This window comes from Sebastes umbrosus, chromosome 15 (assembly GCF_015220745.1).
Source record: "Sebastes umbrosus isolate fSebUmb1 chromosome 15, fSebUmb1.pri, whole genome shotgun sequence".
NCBI classification, from domain to species: domain Eukaryota; kingdom Metazoa; phylum Chordata; class Actinopteri; order Perciformes; family Sebastidae; genus Sebastes; species Sebastes umbrosus.
Genome location: NC_051283.1, coordinates 8,523,268 through 8,541,945, shown reverse-complemented (window position 1 = coordinate 8,541,945; position 18,678 = coordinate 8,523,268). Strand labels below are relative to the sequence as shown.

Genomic DNA, 18,678 nt, shown 5'->3' with positions numbered 1-18,678 from the left:
CACTCGCTGCGACAGACACCTTACAACTTCTGGAAATGATACCCAACTCTAATTACTTAACAACTTGGACAGCCTTATCCTATAACTTTATCAGTACACGTACAAAGTGAAAGAAAGGGAACTGACTGTTGCGTATAAATCAATCACTAAGTGATTAGAAGACTGATGCAGGAGACATACAATACAGTGATCCCATTAAAAATTATCACCATTAGATTATCACATTAGAAGTTAAGTATATTGGTTATATGTATGTATTAACACTTCAACATAACTTTTTTCCCTTGTCTCTCTCTGCTGTTGTCCTTGAAGGAACTTAGCAGCAGCGTCTGGGAGCTACGATAACGTTATCATCAGTATTCTAGCTATCTCTACCTTTGCAGTCGGTATTGTTTTTGGATATTTTGGATCTCTGATACACATACAAACCAGTCTTAAAAGTAGTCAAAAACAATTGTTATTAATGTATATTTAGCTGCATCATTATCAGGTGAAAATATGAAGAGGATATGAAGTACGAACGTCTCACTCTGAATTGTTTTGTAACGTCGGATGTAGAGCACAATCTGTTCTTTTCATCTAATTGTGTCACGGTGACCACAGTCAAGATTCCCCACTTTTCCTTAGGTGAGTGCTTGCAGTCGGCTTCATTACAGTACAAAGAAAGAACCCCCTGTAAGTAATTACGTATAACACATCAGAGCCGGGAGACCTTTGAAGGCCATTTTAATGTCAGATCAGCCTCCGTCTGGAGTGTGTCACAGGAGTCATGTTTTAAATTTAATCTGAGTTTCACTTTGTTCCCCGAAAGGCTGTCTCTGATGCTGTTTGATGTTTAAGTGGTTGTATTGAGTGATAACATATCCAGGATGCGCTGTTTTCTGAGTTTGTCACACCACAGAAAAATGTGTTGTTTACCACCCAGCCAAATTTGAATGATTAAAAAAAATTGGCAAGTACATATAAAATTAGGTTTCAAAAGCGTGAAAAAATCTTCTCCTTTTTCAATAATAAAAATCTGATAATATTAATTTAACAAACAAGTTGACATAAGTTTTGACTGCAAAAAGGAATGACTTAATGTGATTTCAGTTGGTAATTTAGTAGGTTACATTAAAGGCTGGTAAACAGCCCACTATTTACCACCCCAATTGCAAGACAACAGCGGTGAGGGTGTGTTTGTTTGGGAAGATTTTGAATTGGAAGGTAGAGGAGAAGGAAAAGCTCTTTTTTTTTATCTTGCAAGGGTTCTTATTAAATTGTATACGTTTTGTTTTTGGAGTCAGGTGCGATATAGAGCTGTTCTGTTAAGATTAATTTATTTAATGTTTATAAAGAGTTTGTTATTTTACCTTGTAGTCAGCATAGAAGCTGTGTTTATGGCACAGTGCCTTCTGTTTTATGCTAACCACATTGACCCCTTGGAAAGCTGCTGGTAGAAGAGCTTCCTTTGAAATAATCCATATTTGCAGAGTGTTGTTCCCAGTTTGTTCTAGCTCCTAATAATTTGCACATATTAGAGTGTATTTCTTTCTGCACTGCAGACATACTGCAGCTTGTGTGTTTTCTTGCCTCTGTTAGGCAGTGCTGTGATCTCAGCTTTCATCATAGGTCTTTAAGTGTCCCCCTCTTACTTGATGGGGTCTTTTGTAAATGTTTTCAAGTGTCTGAAAATGACAGTTCAGCCAAAGCTCACATATTGCCTCAGAGGAAGAACAGCGTGGTGTGCTGCATTATACAACCCGACCCGCTAATTGCATTGCAGTGCAATTGATCATCCGGTTCTTTTTCTATATGTTAATTCATCTTTTTTTGTTGCCATAACTTCTGAAACCGCTGCGGTCTCAATGAAAGTGCTTTAAAAACGCCTAGTCCCTGAAGAGATTGCCACATTTTAATGAATGTGTATTTTTAATCTGGTCAATCTAATTTTCACTGGTGTTTTGCCACCTCATTCCATTAATGGTGAGTAATCATGCACTTATAATGGTGCTATTAAAAGGAGGTTTCTCGATGGATACAGCTCTCTGAATGTAGGCAGCTACCCCCGAGATAACTCCAATTATCCTTTTTACTATCATTTGGATGCCTTTCTTGAAATATTACGAGTGGTTAAGAGTTCCACTGAGGCCTTTAACCACTGTTAATAAATAATAATGTCACTCACTGTGAAACTAGGTGCACATGCTTGATTTCAACTGTCATATTTAGCCATAAATAGACATAGACATGCCCCTAAATCATGTGTTTGCATATCAATACTTTTGCCTGCTCTGGCAAAGAAGTACCTCAATTTTACCAATTTATTTCAATTTCTTCCACAGTGCCAGAGCAGCTGTCTTTACGTGCAAACATTACGTCTCATTAATTCACCACATGTACCGGTAAACCACAGGTTGCACAAAACACCCTTAAGTCTCCTTAACGTTTCCGTAAAATGTTCATTTATGTATTTCATTTCTTTTCCCAATCTTGGTCTAATATGTTTTATAAGCTGTTTAAACCGTTGCACAAATACTTTAGTAACCAAACTGAGGAAAAAAAACGTAAGGTACTTCTGACCCGATCTTAACCACCATGGCCGAGTTAATGGCGATGAATGAAGAAAATTAACGCTGGACTGAAATGTTAAGGATCGCCACTTTAACTAAGAAAACCTTTTAAGGGATTCTGTGCAACACCTTAAAGTAAGTCCCTTAACTAACGATAGATTAAGCCTTAAGTGTCAGATTTAGAGCTGCAGTGGGTAGAATTAGAACAAATATGATTTAAAAATACGTTTTTTTTATAAAACGGTCACTATATCCTGAAAGTAGTGCACGAGACAGGTAATCTGAAAAAAATTATATGTCCAGCTGCCGTCTTTGAGCAGCTGTCAATCACTCGTGAACTCTGATCAAATGGTCAAACTAGGCAGCGCTGATCAAATATGAATCAATATTCTGTTACTGTAATGCCTATTTCTCACATAAAATGTTTTCAGAAACATCTCGTAGTGTACTGTTTAGCTGTAAAATGAGAAAGATTTTGACCCGGCAGCCATGTAGAGATCAGTTGAGGAAATACCAAGCACCGCCCACCAGCCGGAGCAAACTTTCTCATTTTACAGCTGAACAGTACACTACAAGATGTTTCTGGAAACATTTGAGGCGAGAAATAGGCATTACAGTAACAGAATATTGATTCATATTTGATCAGCGCTGCCTAATTTGATCGGAGTTCGAGAGTGATTGACAGCTGCCTCCGCTGAATGAACAACCAATAGGAACGCTCTCTCTCTGAAATGACCTTTGATTGGCCAAAGACTCCAGTAACTTTTTTTAAGCCTGAAAACAGAGCCATGAGGAGGTGCAGAAGTCTAGTTTTCTCTCAGAACAATTACAATATGCTGAAAGGTTATTATGGGATTTTTGCCCAATGATGCCAAAAACATTCTGCCTACTGCAGCTTTAAGTGTCAGACTTAAGCAGAAAACTTGAGGTGTTTTGTGCAACCAGCCCCAGATATCTATGTTGATCTTTTCAAGTCAAGTCAAGCTATAGCCTCGTGGGCATGAGCTCCTGAATCCAACAATAGTGATCTTTGAGCATGCAAATTCACTCTGCATATTCTGTTACCAACACCAGTTTACAAGTGGGAAATGTCATGTTTTATTGTGAATATGTATCATGTATATGTCTAAGTAAGTCTCATGTGCCTCACAGACCGGTCCGCTAGCATTGGCTGTAGTCTTTTTTTCAGATTTATTTTCTTGCAAACTTTATGCATAATGCATTTTCAGGTTTTGTCTCCACATGATAACATTCATACTCTGGGTTCCTCAGTCATATATGTATACTGTTAGTTGCGGTGCTATATGCTTTGTCTGGATGCCTGATCACTAACCAGGAGGTCACGGATGCGGTAGTGACAGAGGCTGTAGTGTCACACTGCAGCACCATGGTGACAGGACTTCCCATCCCTGGGCATCATATTACCTCGTCCCCCACCTGCCTGTGCCTCTGAGTTATAACCTGGTAGTGGCTTTAGACAGGCCACAGTTGAGAGGGGCCTCTCTGAAGCCCTCCGCATTTTCTGTGGGAACCGAATGAATAAAAGATGAAGAATCACAATAGGAAGACATCTGCGGCAAAACAAACATTACTCTTTCTGGCACAGCACAGCCTCAGCTATCATGACATTTGAGATAGGAGATCAGTTTCTCCAAAACAAATATTTATTCATAAAAAAATAAACTTTATAGATAACAAAAACAAACTCCTAATACAATAATCTATTGTATTGTATTTAAATAAGCTGAGTTGCCTCTGAATTGCAGAAAATAAGCTGCCATCAGACCTTTTGTTCACCACCGCTCCCGTATTGCTCCTCTGTGGATAATATAAACATCAACTCAGCTCAATTGTCCTCTAAAACACTTATGCACACTGATATCAAATGTCTGGATAAGGACAAAATACTTTCCACTGTGCAGCCCATAAAAAAAAAGAAAAGAAGGGATTAATATTGCTTCACTGATTTTGTTACCATGAGCAGAGCTGGCTGTCGGCTGTCTGTGCGGTCCTTCTTTCTTATTTGACTACATCAGTTTCTTTGTGGTTCCTTGTATTAGTTATGCTCGACATGGAGAATGACATTTGTCTTTTTTGTGCCAGTGAACTCTCTTCCTTTTTCTATCTATATGGCTATACTGTACATTTAATAAGTACCAAGTAAACCGAAATGCTTCAATACGGCTGACTTGAGTTAAAGGAATGCTTCACCCACAAAATGACCATTTGTATATCAATTACTTTGTTTTTCTCACATGCCTCCGCACTGAACGGAGTATCCGAAAAAGGGAGTAAATCCTTCATGAATTGAAGTAAATGTGGGCCAGGTTCAACGACAGCAAAACTACATCAAAACATCCGTTTACAAACTCTCACAAAACTTGTGCAGTATAATCCAGGTCTCGTTTATCCAGTCGTATGCTAAGTGCTTCCCAAACATGCATTTTAGCCAACACCAGACTATTGGTCAGCAGCTTAAGTACTGCATTCTTAAATGGTATTTAAATGAGGATTTGCTATTGGATTGATGTATGTAAAGGGGCTAGCTATTCCAATTACTGATGGCACGATGAATGAATTATTTTGGGCAAGGTAACATGATTTGGCTGCTGTTCTAGTGAAATGACTGTGAAAGTTACTACATTTGATCATTTGACTGTGTAAAAACTTGGGTTTAATGGAATAAATGCTGTTGTTGAGGAACGTGACTTGAGGCGAGCCTTTTCTCTACTGGTAACAATACAATGCATGCTGTCTGTCTTTGTTCTTATGGGGCAATGTGACACTAGTCTAGCAGCTGTTTTCTGGGCAATTTGTAGCTTCCTCAGTACACTTTTTGATGCAGAATAATAGATTTGATTTTTAAGATGTTTAGTACCAACTTATTTAGTTTTATCCAATCAAAGTCCTAGTTTAACTCAGAAGACTGAACTTTCTCTTGTTCTCTGCTAGGATTTGCTCCATAATACAGTGTGGCATCGTCGACATACATTTGTATACTTACTTTATGCAAAACAGATGGCAAGTCATTTGTACAGATGGAATGCAGGAGTTGTCCAAGACAGCGACCCTACCAGGGCTCCAGACTGCCACCATTTCTTTCACGTGATCACATTCATGCAAGTGTATAATGGTCATTATCTGTGATGCCCCCCCCCCTTACGCACAGCACATGATGCACATGTATGTAGCGATGCACAGTGCGTGATGCACTTGCACAGCGCGTGATATGACTTGGCAACGGCAGATATTTCTAGTCCGCTCAGCTCATAGAATCCTTTGGCTCAGCTTTGAGCTAGAAAGCTAACGTTACGATAGCAAGATGATTATGATTGTTCCAAGGCGTAACCAGGGAAACGGAGTAATGGCTTGTGAAAAACTTAAGATTTTGATTGAAAAATATAAATAAATAGTCTTAATTTAATTTCTTTGGCAAGTGACTATGTCTTTTATCCGGGACTATTGCTCTAGATCAGCCACCAGATTCTCCATGTGTTCTCAATGTATGACAGTGTAGGGTTCAGATTTTTCTCTTAGGTGTTGAGTCAACGCTGATTTTATGCTGATCCATTGTGATTTTTGACACTGTATTGATTGCTTCAATTGGACACACCCAGAGCCCTTCATTCCCTTATTAGTTTTTGACCTAATGAGAAATTGGATATTTAGTGGCTCCTAAATCTTTAATGTGATTATTTAGTTGTAGAATTGATTCACAGTTACACAATACCTCCTGCAATTTCCCTGATTGGTCCTGACCGATGCCTGTTATACATACATACTGTACCTTACAGCTCTACTGCAATGCCCCTATACTTCATTTCCTACCAGGTAGATTATTGAGGGAGAAAGAAAAGCAGGTGAGTCACAGCCAGAGTGGATGAAAACCTATAGTCAAAGTGAGGTTGTTTCATATCTGCCCTGAAGAAGCACCGGTGTCATCTCCATATTGTATTTTCAAGAGTAGGAATGTCTCTGATTAATATTTTAAATAATGCATGAAAGATTTCTCAACAGTCATTGTGGCTGCCATTTCTTGTGACTCATAGTTTAGTAGTGTGATGAAAATAATGTCGTGTACAATCCTGGCTGTCTACCTGTTGAATTACAAGGCCTGGCGTTGCATATTCAAGTGAATTTTTTTTCTTCTTCCAAATCCTATTTCTTTTAAATCATTTCCCCATTGCCTCACTTTCTCTTTTTTTTCTCTCTTTTAATTCACTGCAAGGAGCTCTGACTTTATGAATATTTAAAGTGGAGCGTTATTCACCAAATCTTTATTTAATGCTGCCTACATTCACAGCCTCTTTAGAGGATTTTAAAGGCTTTGGTTATGAATCAAGCGGGGACTTGTAAACTGTTGTTCTTACTGTGAGCTTGCATCGCACCTTCTGTTAAAATCAGCCTGCTTGCTGTTCCTGCAATCCCTAAGAGCGGGAATGGCTCACCTGCACAGACTGAACACATGCTTTATTCAGGTAATGTATCATTCATTTGACGCTCTTGGCTGAAGTGGATGCAGCTGAGTCATTTGTCTCAGGTAGAAGGGGTCGGAGGCATACATTTGCGAGTCAGGTTTGGTGACGAGCAGCCAAAGGACTCGTAGCCAATCAGCAGCTTTGTCGCTCTGGAAAGCTTATTGCCAAAGAAACATCATAGTAACACCGGCTTCCTTAGTGATGTGCAACCAGGTACAATGAGATGCCTGTCTTGTTTTTTTTTTATTCCCATCTCATTTTGCACAAATTCAAAGTGATTTTTTTCTGCTAAATGCTCAAGTGTGCAAATTGCCTTTGGGTGGCTACAAGCACAGCGGTGTCATTTTGTCTTCCTTGTCCAAAAAACATTTGCATCCAAAAATGTTAATGCGAGCTTGGCAAAGTCTTGCCATCTTTTTTTTTATCCCAGCAGGTATCATCACACGCAGTAATGCCTAATTTTCACAATCTGTTTTATTTAATTTGCTTGTTTTTAATTTGCCTTTATCTCCCTTTTGTGTTTGCAGAGAAAGTGTTTGGGGATTTTCTGAGCTGGGAGCTAGAGGAGGCTTTGTCTCACCTGCCTCTAAAGTCTGGCCAGGCCGTGACACTGACCGTCAGCATCAAAGTCAAGCTGGACTTCTCTGGTCAGGAGAACCTGCTGCAGGACCTCAATGATGGTGAGTGGACAGAGGTGGAGTGAGAGAGAGGAGAAACGTACACCGGTGTTGGAGAGGTGTTGACCATGGTAAAAATACAAGTGTAAAGGAAAATAGTTGCACTCTGTGTACGACGATTTTCCTCTACACTAGTGGACACACATGGATATTTATAAGTGTAAACCTGCTAAGTAATGCAAGAGCTTATTAAATGTAGAAGTGTGAAAAGCTCACAGTTTGCTTTAAGGGTGTAACACATTTTTAGCTACGCCAGTGGCGTGGTTTCAGTTTTCTCTTTGAACTACAGTAGGGCGGCTGTGGCTCAAAGGGTAGAGCAGATTGTCCACCAATTGGAAGGTCGGTGGTCGCTGCTCCAGGTCACATGTCGATGTGTCCTTGAGCGAGACACTTAACCCCAAATTGCTCACCTCACATCGGGGTGTCAATGAGATTTAGATTAGATCCTGATGGGCAAAGTTGGCACCATAGCAGCCTCTGCCATCAGTGTATGAATGTGTGGGTGAATGGGTGAATGCTGACATGTAGTATAACACTAAACGCTTTGAGTGGTCGGAAGACTAGAAAAGCGCTATATAAATGCAAGTCCATTCCATACTCCATATTCCATGGATAGATTGCCATGATATTTGGTTAGCATCCCCTGACTTTTTATCCAGCTCCATCATCAGGTCAACATTTGTCCAAATATCTGCATAACTAACAACATTCCCATCAGCCTCAGTTGTACTTTGAGTTTTGTGCTAATAAGCATGCTGACGTTAGCAGTTAGCTCAAAGCACTGCTGTACAGAATTACAGTGTCAAGCATTGTTTTTATTTGTGCAAGGCACCATAGCGTGGGCCTCCACAGATGGCGTGCACACTATGAACACGCACAAAGGCGTTAATGCTCAATGCTTTGTTCTTTGCAGTATTCTCCGAAACGCCAGAGGGCGTACAAACAAAACAAATTCTGTGAAACGCCATAATCCAAACTCCCCTAATGCCGAGGAGGAATTGTAATTAAGTGTAAACTCTTATTTCATATTCATGGACATACTTTATCACCTTAATACGATCCCCGTAAAGGAAGGAGTGAATTATTAACTGTATTATAATGAAACAAGGGTTGAAAGGTTTAGTGTCCTGTAAACAATTTGATTCGACTGGCAAAATAGATCGAATAGAAACGAATTGGCCGTCTTTCTATTTCATTATTTTACTTCTTAATTTAAATTTTTTAGCTTTTATCTTTATTGTGGCTGTCATGTCTAAAAAGCCCAGCGTGCACTGCACAGCAGGTGCCTAGTTACAAAAATTCAGAGGTGCACAACCGAGTGCTGCGACAACTTGTGGAGGCTTCGCATTTAACGCACAATACGTGATGTCAGTTTTGGCTCGTGTACCCTCCTCGCCCCGGGAACACTACGACAAGCATAATCCCCGCTTTCACAGAGTTTCTAGCTTGGCTGCAGACTAATAGTCTTGTTAACCGATGATGTAATAATTAGTCAGTATTAATACACATTTATTCATTCAAAAGTTTCTCCTTTTTATCAAGTCATTAATTAACTATTTATTTTATTACTTTATGTTGAATCATATTTGAACCCATCTTAAGTCAAGTTTGCACATCTCTCTCATCTTGACAAATTATTCAATTATCAATTGCTAGAAAGCCAAACGGAAATATTGTGAAATACCTTACCCATAAATATACCCTCATTTATATGCAAATGTTATATCTATGATATAACACTTCAATTTGACAAAACAATAGAAACCCCTTCCAGTGTGATGCAACAGAATTCAACAGCACCACAAACTATAGTCTTCAAAATGACCATAAATGTGAATCAACACTTCTCTTAACATTATAACCTTTTATGGCGGATTAATTGCAGAGCTGTTTTATTAGACTGCATTGATCTAGTTAGGTGTATCTATTGAACTGGCATTTGAGTGCATCTTCCCTACATAGGCAAATCCTTGATCTGCCTTGAAGTGGATTGTAGTAGAATTGTTATACCATCTTTTAACTGTGTAGCTGAAGCTATATGCTATAAGCTATAGGGATTCTGGCTGCCTTATTTAAGATTCAGCAGTAATATGAGAAAGGTCTCAAGGTCTCTCCACCTCCATTTCTCTCCTAGCTTCTGGCTTCCTCACTTCAATTGTCGGATTTCCTCTCTTCTAATTCTAATTCCTGTTTAAAAAAAAAATAGTCTGACCTTCTCCCCTTACCTCGAAGCCCATTCGTTGTGTTCCTTCTCCGGTCTTTTTCATAGTTGATGCTCGGCCTTCATTTCTATCCCTTCTCGCTCCCAACCTCTCTACCTCCTTCTTCAAACTGCCGAGCCTCTTGAAGACTCTACAGGCTGATAAATATTGATGAGCGATCAATATGGATCAGCTCCTGCACCACAGAGGCTTTACTTTATGTGTGTGTGTGTGTGTGTGTGGATTCAGACGACCGAGAAAGTAAATACATACAACGCTGCATGTTTTATCTCAGCCCCAGCGCCGCTCTCCTCATGAGGTCATTAAAGCGATACTGTTTCAATGTTTTAATTAGCTGAGCAATAATTGGGGCCCTGAATTAAGGAGATAAGGCATGGCTCCGTATAAACAGCAGCTCTGAATTCAGTTATTATGGTGGCATTATGGGATGCAGGTTTCGCTAAGCACATTTGATCCTATCTACCACTCTTAATGCATTAATGAAATCACATTATTAATGTTGTGTTAATATACTGATGAACTTATTTGCATAAAGACAGTCGTTTCGCTTTGTCTTCAGTCTGCTCATGTGTGCTGGGAGATTACCAAGTCCTGCCGTTTTTTGCTAATTAAACGTCTTGATTAGGCACAAGTGATGCAACTGTTCAGTTGCATTGCTTAGCCCCACCACACATGGTCACATGTATATTGTACCACATATTACCATCAATGAATCATTATCTTGTTGGAGGCAACAACACATTAGGCTTTACCCGAGTATCCCACCTCGAGAGACATTTTTAAACTAAGTACTGTACAACCAGGTACAGTAACAGTCATTTTGTGATGCATGGAAAAGTTGACTTTCTACCAGTTTAAAAGAACATTTTGATATTTTCAGAAATACGCTTATGAGCCATCTGTCCGAGAGATGGATAAGAATATCGATACAACTCTCATGTCTGCGGAGTTGAGCCAGGGTTAGCTCGGCATAAAGACTGTAAGACGGGGGAAACAGCTACCCAGGCACTGTCAAATTTAATAAAATATATGACTTACAGCTCTTCTAAAGTTGACAAAACCTGCTATTAAACGGGCCTCGGGGCTAGATTATTAAAGACTATAGTATTGATAAGCTCTAATGTTACCGGTTACTTGTACGTTTTGGTGGAAGTTATCATCACGCTGCGGAATCTCCTCGGGGGTGAGCCCCTCCAACTACGCTCGTTGTCAGAAGTGCAGTAAAACCTCTGTGAGTAAAAAGGCCGATACTTTATCATTACACCTGTTCAACAAGCATTAACATGTAAACATGTAGGGAAGCTATTTCAATCTGCTGTCCGTCTCTCATCCAATGCTGCTAAGTTTTTCACAAGCACAGTGTGCTAGCTCAAACAAACTACAGGAAAACAAAAGCTTTATGTATGTAGTCTAACTGTTTAGCTTAGTTTGCCACGCATCTTAGAATTTCTTGTAAAAATTCTTGTAAACTGATCAGATGAGACAAAGCAGCCCCTCCTCCCTCTACCAGCGCTACCTGCAGGCAGTGATTCACATCAGCAGAGGGAGGAGGACAGAGGAAAGGAGGAAGGACTGATACTGACTGATGTCTGTGTTCTTCATTCTTTATAAAAATCACTCTGTAATATTATTTATTTTATTGACATTTGTTTCCAATGAGATATTATCGAGTTTATACAGTGATTTTGCTGTTGTAACATTACTGTTGCTGCTCTAGAAACAACATTTAGCCTAGTTATATTTATAATAGACATACATTTTAATCCTGTTCTGAATTTTTCTTTTTTTTATTTATAATATATATTTTTTTAATTATTTGATAATGAAAAATAACCGACAAGAGTATCTATAAAGAACTGAACCAATAAGGAGTATCGATAAGAGTAGTAGTATCGATAAAATCCTAACGATACCCATCTCTAACAACTGGTGGTGGTTTTACAGGAAATTCTGTGCTGGAACTACAGTATTTCTCAGAAACCGGCAACCAAGTGTAGTGAAGACTAGCTGTGTTTGCCCCCCTGCTTCCTGTCTTTGTACTAAATTAGGCTAATCACTTCGTGGCTCTATCTTCATATTTGGAGTGCAGATGCAAGAGTGAGTGGTATCAATCGTTTCTTCTAATTCTCAGCAAGACAACAATTAAGCATAATTCCCAACTATTCCTTAACTTTTGTTATGATATACAGAACATTTTGAAAACTGGTACTTGGTATTATAGAACATTTTGAGACCTCTACAGTCAGTATAGGTACAAACAAGTAATTAATCTGAAACAGGCTATGTTATACTGAAAATTAATTTAACTGTAATAAGATTTTGAATTGGTCATTGTAAACATTGTTCCATTTTAGTGGTAAATTATTGTATAAAAAGTGTTCGTACTGACTGTACTTCCAGTGCAGTGAAATCAGGGGTGGGAGTATTGTCTGTTTTTTAGTCCACAAACAATGTTTTCAATGTTCATGAAGCTTAGTGGGATGATGTACCTTACTGCTCTCTGGCAATGTTTTTAAAATGACACTAATTAGTTGGCAGGCACTGATCTTAAATGCATGAAAACAACTATAGAATAATGATGCATGTCATTGTTCAGTTTTGCCATTTTCTACACTGCACTGAATCGCCTAAGAAACGGATTCACCGAAGCCGTTTTACATCGCACACAATATGTTTGTATGGCAGTCTTCATACTAAGTGGGTTAATGCATTCTTTTAATGCGTCCCCACCTTGTGGATACTTTTAATGAACTAAACCATTGCCAACAAATTGGTAGTCTCTTTCTAAATTTCGTGCCACTGGGTTCCATTTGATGAATTTCGTCACAGCACCAAGGAATGGAGGGTAAATGGACTGCATTTATACAGCGCTTTTATTGGAAGTGCTTTACAATCTGCTTCTCATTCAACCATTCACACACACACACACACACTCTCATACCAATGGCACTGAGCTACGACGCAAGTTACTCGGTCTGACGATTGGGAGCTATTTTTGGGTTTGGTGTCTTGCTCAAGGACACTCTGACACATAGACAGGAGGAGCTGCCAACCCCTGCGATTAAGGAACAACTCGCACAACCTCCTGAGTCACAGGCACCTGTAGGAAGTTGGCTTCAAATATACAAATATACAACAAGAAGAACATTTATTTTTCACAAATGCTAAGAGACGAAGCTGTTAAAAAAACAAAATTTTATCTTAAGGGTAGTCTGGCCAGGGAAAGGGACATTTCGGGAAATTTGCTTATTCGCTTTCTTTCCGAAAGTTAGATTAGATGTCTGTACTCTAAAGTTTATTTTAGAACATAACTCTCTGTAAAACTACAAATTGTCATTTTTACATTTCTTTTTGTGTACGAATCAAACAAACAAGACGAGATACAGTAGAGGAAATAAGTATTTGATCCCTTGCCGATTTTGTAAGTTTGCCCACTAACAAAGAAAAGAACGGTCTATAATTTTAATGGTAGGTTTATTTTAACAGTGAGAGACAGAATATAAAAAAAAAATCCAGAAAATCACATCATATAAAAGTTATAAATTGATTTGTATTTTATTGTGGGAAATAAGTATTTGATCCCCTAGCAACCAGCAAGAATTCTGTCCCCCGCAGACCGGTTAGATTAGTCCTCTCGCTTTAAGAAAGTACTCCGAATCTCAACTCGTGACCTGTATAAAAGACAACTGTCTCAACTCATTACCTGTATAAAAGACACCTGTCCACAATCAGATTCTCACCTCTCCACCATGGGCAAGACCAAATGGCTGTCTAAGGACGTCAGGGACAAGATTGTAGACCTGCACAAGACTGGAATGGGCTACAAGACCATCAGCAAGCAGCTTGGTGAGAAGGAGACAACTGTTGGTGCCATTATTCGGAAATGGAAGAAACACAAAATGACCATCAATCGCCCTCGGTCTGGGGCTCCACGCAAGATCTCGTCTCGTGGGATATCGATGATCATGAGAAAGGTGAGGGATCAGCCCAGAACTACACGGGAGGAACTTCTTAATGATCGCAAGACAGCTGGGACCACAATCACCAAGAAAACCATTGGTAACACACTACGCCGTAATGGATTAAAATCCTGCACCGCCCGCAATGTCCCCCTGCTCAAGAAGGCACATGTACAGGCCCGTCTGTTTGCCAATGAACACCTGAACGATTCAGAGAAGGCTTGGGAGAAGGTGATGTGGTCAGATGAGACCAAAATCGAGCTCTTTGGCATCAACTCAACTCGCCGTGTTTGGAGGAAGAGAAATGCTGACTATAACCCCAAGAACACCATCCCCACCGTCAAGCATAGAGGTGGAAACATTATGTTTTGGGGGTGTTTCTCTTCTAAGGGGACAGGACGACTTCACCGCATCAAAGGGAGGATGGATGGGGCCATGTACCGTGAAATGTTGGGCGACAACCTCCTTCCCTCAGCCAGGACACTGAAAATGGGTCGTGGATTGGTCTTCCAGCACGACAATGACCCAAAACATACGGCCAAGGCAACAAAGGAGTGGCTCAAGAAGAAGCACATTAAGGTCATGGAGTGACCTAGCCAGTCTCCGGACCTTAATTCCACAGAAAATCTGTGGAGGGAGCTGAAGCTTCGAGTTGCCAAGCGACAGCCTCGAAACCTTAAGGATTTGGAGATGATCTGCAAAGAGGAGTGGACCAAAATCCCCCCTGAGATGTGCGCAAACCTGGTGACCATCTACAAGAAACGTCTGACCTCTGTGCTTGCCATTAACGTTTCTCCACCAAGTACTGAGTCATGTTTTCCTAGGGGATCAAATACTTATTTCCCACAATAAAATACAAATCAATTTATAACTTGTATATGATGTGATTTTCTGGATTTTTTTTTTATATTCTGTCTCTCACTGTTAAAATAAACCTACCATTAAAATTATAGACCGTTCTTTTCTTTGTAAGTGGGCAAACTTACAAAATCGGCAGGGGATCAAATACTTATTTCCTCCACTGTAAATGCAAAATTCAAGGCTGTTGGTCAGCGGATGCTTCCGGTATTTATGCTAAGCTAAGCTAAAATAAGCTTGACATGACAACTACACTAAATACTGATGTCAAATGACTTTTGCTGCAGCCTCCTTTGTTTAAAGCAATAGAGATCAAAAGTGACCGCCGTTACACTTAGGATTGTAGGTAGTGTAGTACTTCTCCATGACGTCGCAAATAAAACATGTTGATATCATGCAGACTTGTGGCATATACCATTGTTTCAAAATTCATGGTGAGTCTACCTTGGATGGTCACGACATTATGGCTAATAATCAAATCCGCGATTCAGAATATGAAAGGGATTTTCACTTCCGGAGACCTCACTGTTGAGCCCTATTATAACAATGAATCAAATTTTAATAAGATATTGAAATTTGAAAGTGCTACACCTAGAACTTTTACAATATTGGGCCATTGACGCATTTAATTGAAATCTGTTTGCTTTATAAATATTCATTGTTCTTGGGGTAGGGTCAATACAAATCAGCACGGATTTAAAATAGTCTTAATAAAAAGTAGAATAACATCAGCTGCTCCCACCTTATCATGGAAAATCTGACAATGATTGTGAATATGTGGATGAATATGAATGAAGTTTGCCTTCAGTTTGCCCAGGTGAAAAGATCCACATACACTCTTTCTTTTTTCTGTCTCTCTGTTCCTCTTTCACGCCTTCTCTTTTTCCAGCTCCACAGCCTGAGGATAAATGATAGCTCACAGCTTGTGTAGTGTGTCAGAGTCTCTCTGATGTGTGTGCTGCTGGTACATTGCGTTAACATCAGCGCCTCTCTGTATTAAATATAACTGTAAGCTCAGATGTCTAGCAGCCCTCATATGACCAAGGCTTGGATTTGACTGTCATGAAGGTGGAAATTAGTTTGCACCTTGATTCACACTTGTCAGCATGTTCAGAGTGATATTACATATCATTAGTAGAATTTCCACTAATTATGTGCTATTTATTGATCAGCCTGTATTTATATTCACACTGTGGAGGAAGTCAATCCATCAGCCTTAACTGTGATGTCGCCTGGCGGTGCTGCACTCGATGTCCTTTGTGCTTCAGCTGAGGCAGAAGGGGCAAAGCAGGCAAGGCCACAGAGAACAGTGCGGGGGGGAACATTCAAAACAGGCCGAGCCTCATTGATTTATCCTCAGACGAGTTTGTCCCTCACTTTCAGGTCCGGCATCGAGACCACGACACCATAACTCAGGATCAGATGGAAGCGATGTCATCACTCAGGACTAATGGGCCTTGACTTAGCGAGCTTTATCGTATTAAATGGTGTGAGCGTTGTACCTAATGACAGTGCCACCGCCTACATTAATGTTGTCTTTGAAGATAACGCCTTGTAAATGTCTGCATCAACAACAAAGTAAAGAGACACAAGAAACACATTATGCCGACTAACAACATGAATTAAATTAGACTCAGACGGAGGGGAAGATGCATTCAGAAGCTCTGTTTGAATCGGTAAGGGACAGGGAGGGGCTGTCTTAAAGTTCTCTCGTTGTTTGTCCTCAGTCGACATCATTGAGACAATGTCTTACCTGTGTCGTTAGTTTTAAATTTCTTAGCTTGCCACACCAGCTGGCTTAGCCCCACAAGAACACTTTTTAAAGTAATAACCTGTGATGTGTTCATACTTCTCTCTGTTATCAATGATGTTGTGTTTCAACCTATAGTCCACAGACTGTATATAAAGATGGACGACATTACAGCTCCCCAAAAATGAAGCTAAAACATCTTGATCTCCCCCTGGTGGCTGCTCTGCAATATAGGTCATAAGTCCCGCCCCCTCCATGTTAGTGAATGGGGCATGGACCAAACTAAAAACTCAAAGTACACGTCAAATACATTTTTTCCCAAAGATGGTTTCTGCCATATTAGGTAGTTCTTATCTCACTGATGTATGTTCAATTGTTCATTTTTCTGATAAGTTTGGTTATGATTAGCTATTTGATGCTATAAAAAGGGGGTGAGACGTCATGATTGACAGCTGTGACAAGCTGCGGCTGCGCTCGTCTTGTGATTGATTCGGGTGGATGACAATGATACGACTCCACCGCCCGATCACTACTGCGAAGAATTACGTAAAAATGATGGCAGCTCCCGTATCTGGGATATTTTGGCTTCACTTCTGTACAGTGGGAGGAAGTGGAGACGTGCCGTCAATCTTTATATACAGTTTATGCTATAGCTATTCATGAAGGGTTTTACATTTGCTGTTCTAAATATCTGGAGTCTAATGAGTATTTTCTTGAAGGAAAAAGATCCTTGTAGTAAATACGGCTGCGAACCTCGGTACTTTTTTGGGTACTGACCAAAATGTGTCCATAGTACTCCGTATTTAAAACTGCCATTGATTGCCTGGTCAGGTTTGTAATCTTGTTTATATATTCTTTGGTCAGAAACTTCTTGAGTTAAATCAAAGACCCCATTCGCATTCAGTCCCTTTGTGCGTCATCGGCGGACCGGATTAGTAATCGGATATCACAAAGCTATAAATGTAAATGAGTTCAAGAAGCATTCGATACAGATTGAAATCTGATTGCTCAAACCACCCCGGAAGGTGGTCAACTTCCAAGTGGTAATTACAACTGTGAAACTGAGATGGGGAAGCATTTATCTGATCCCTGATCAGTTCAACCACTGAATGATATCTGGGTTTGGGAATGGCTTGAATGAGAGCCGGTGAAGCTGATTAACTTTTGTCTCGCTCGTAGTTCATCCATGGAAGTCATTCATGTGTTTGTGTTATGGATAGTTGTTAGCTGGCTAGGTTATTGTTGTTACTTAACTACTAAAGTGCACAAGTTATTCTTCTTCTGGGGATTTGGCATTAGGTGCATTACTACCACAAGTACGCAATTTGTTATTTTTTACGGGGGACAGACGTGGTTAATTTACCCGTGATTCTGTATTTTTTAATATCCCCGCCCTAGCTATATACTTTAGAGAATATTATTGATCCGAAATGAAACTGACAGAAGGGCTGGACGGAAAAGTCGCAATTATAAATCCGTCCATCTGCTACTTCAGCACCACGGACAGCGCCATGGATGGCTACTGATATTTCAGAGCCATGGTCAGTCCATATAATTTGATGAGCATAGATTCTAACTTGCACAAACCTCAGTCAGATAAAGGACCAATGAGTGAGGCAGACTAGAGTAACATATTCAACTAAACAACCCCTCTGCCCTGGCACGCTCTCTGCTACTAGGGGATGGGGAGAGAGGATGACAGGTTAACAAGGGGCATGCATTTTGGTTATTTTGCTAACAAGGGGGATGGCATCCCCTCCTCATCCTCTGGCCTGGAGTAGGACTGACCCTGATTTGCATTTTGTTAACGGAGATGCATATATGTTAACAAAAGTGTATTAAAATGCATCTGGATTTTATCCGTTTATCTCTTCATGTTTATATTTTTTCAAAATATCCAGATTCAGGAATTCTTTTAAGCATTACGATCAGCCAGAACATTAAGACCTCTGGGTATTACACATGCGCAGTGTAACTGATGACGTGTTGATTACGCATGACCCCGCCTTCTTCCTTCAGAGATAGAGAGAGCGGGGTAGAATCGGCGTTCTTTCACATTAAACTCAGTTAAATTAGTTGAGTTTGACCAAAGTACACTTGGTGATTGTTGGAAAGAGTAAGGACGCCGGTTTAGGTGAGTTTTATTTTGTTTCTGTCCAGTTCCCGCTACGTACAGCTGATA

The 18,678-nt window shown here is 40.0% G+C and overlaps 1 protein-coding gene across 2 annotated transcripts in view; it reads left to right on the top strand.

The window, feature by feature from the left end:
- trappc9 (trafficking protein particle complex 9) overlaps positions 1-18,678 on the top strand; it is a 250,202-nt gene that overhangs the window by 65,913 nt on the left and 165,611 nt on the right. For both annotated transcript variants that reach the window (XM_037794320.1, XM_037794319.1), the window contains one exon: positions 7,558-7,710. In XM_037794320.1, coding sequence (XP_037650248.1) covers positions 7,558-7,710 — 153 coding nt within the window. The remainder of the gene's footprint in view (positions 1-7,557; positions 7,711-18,678) is intronic.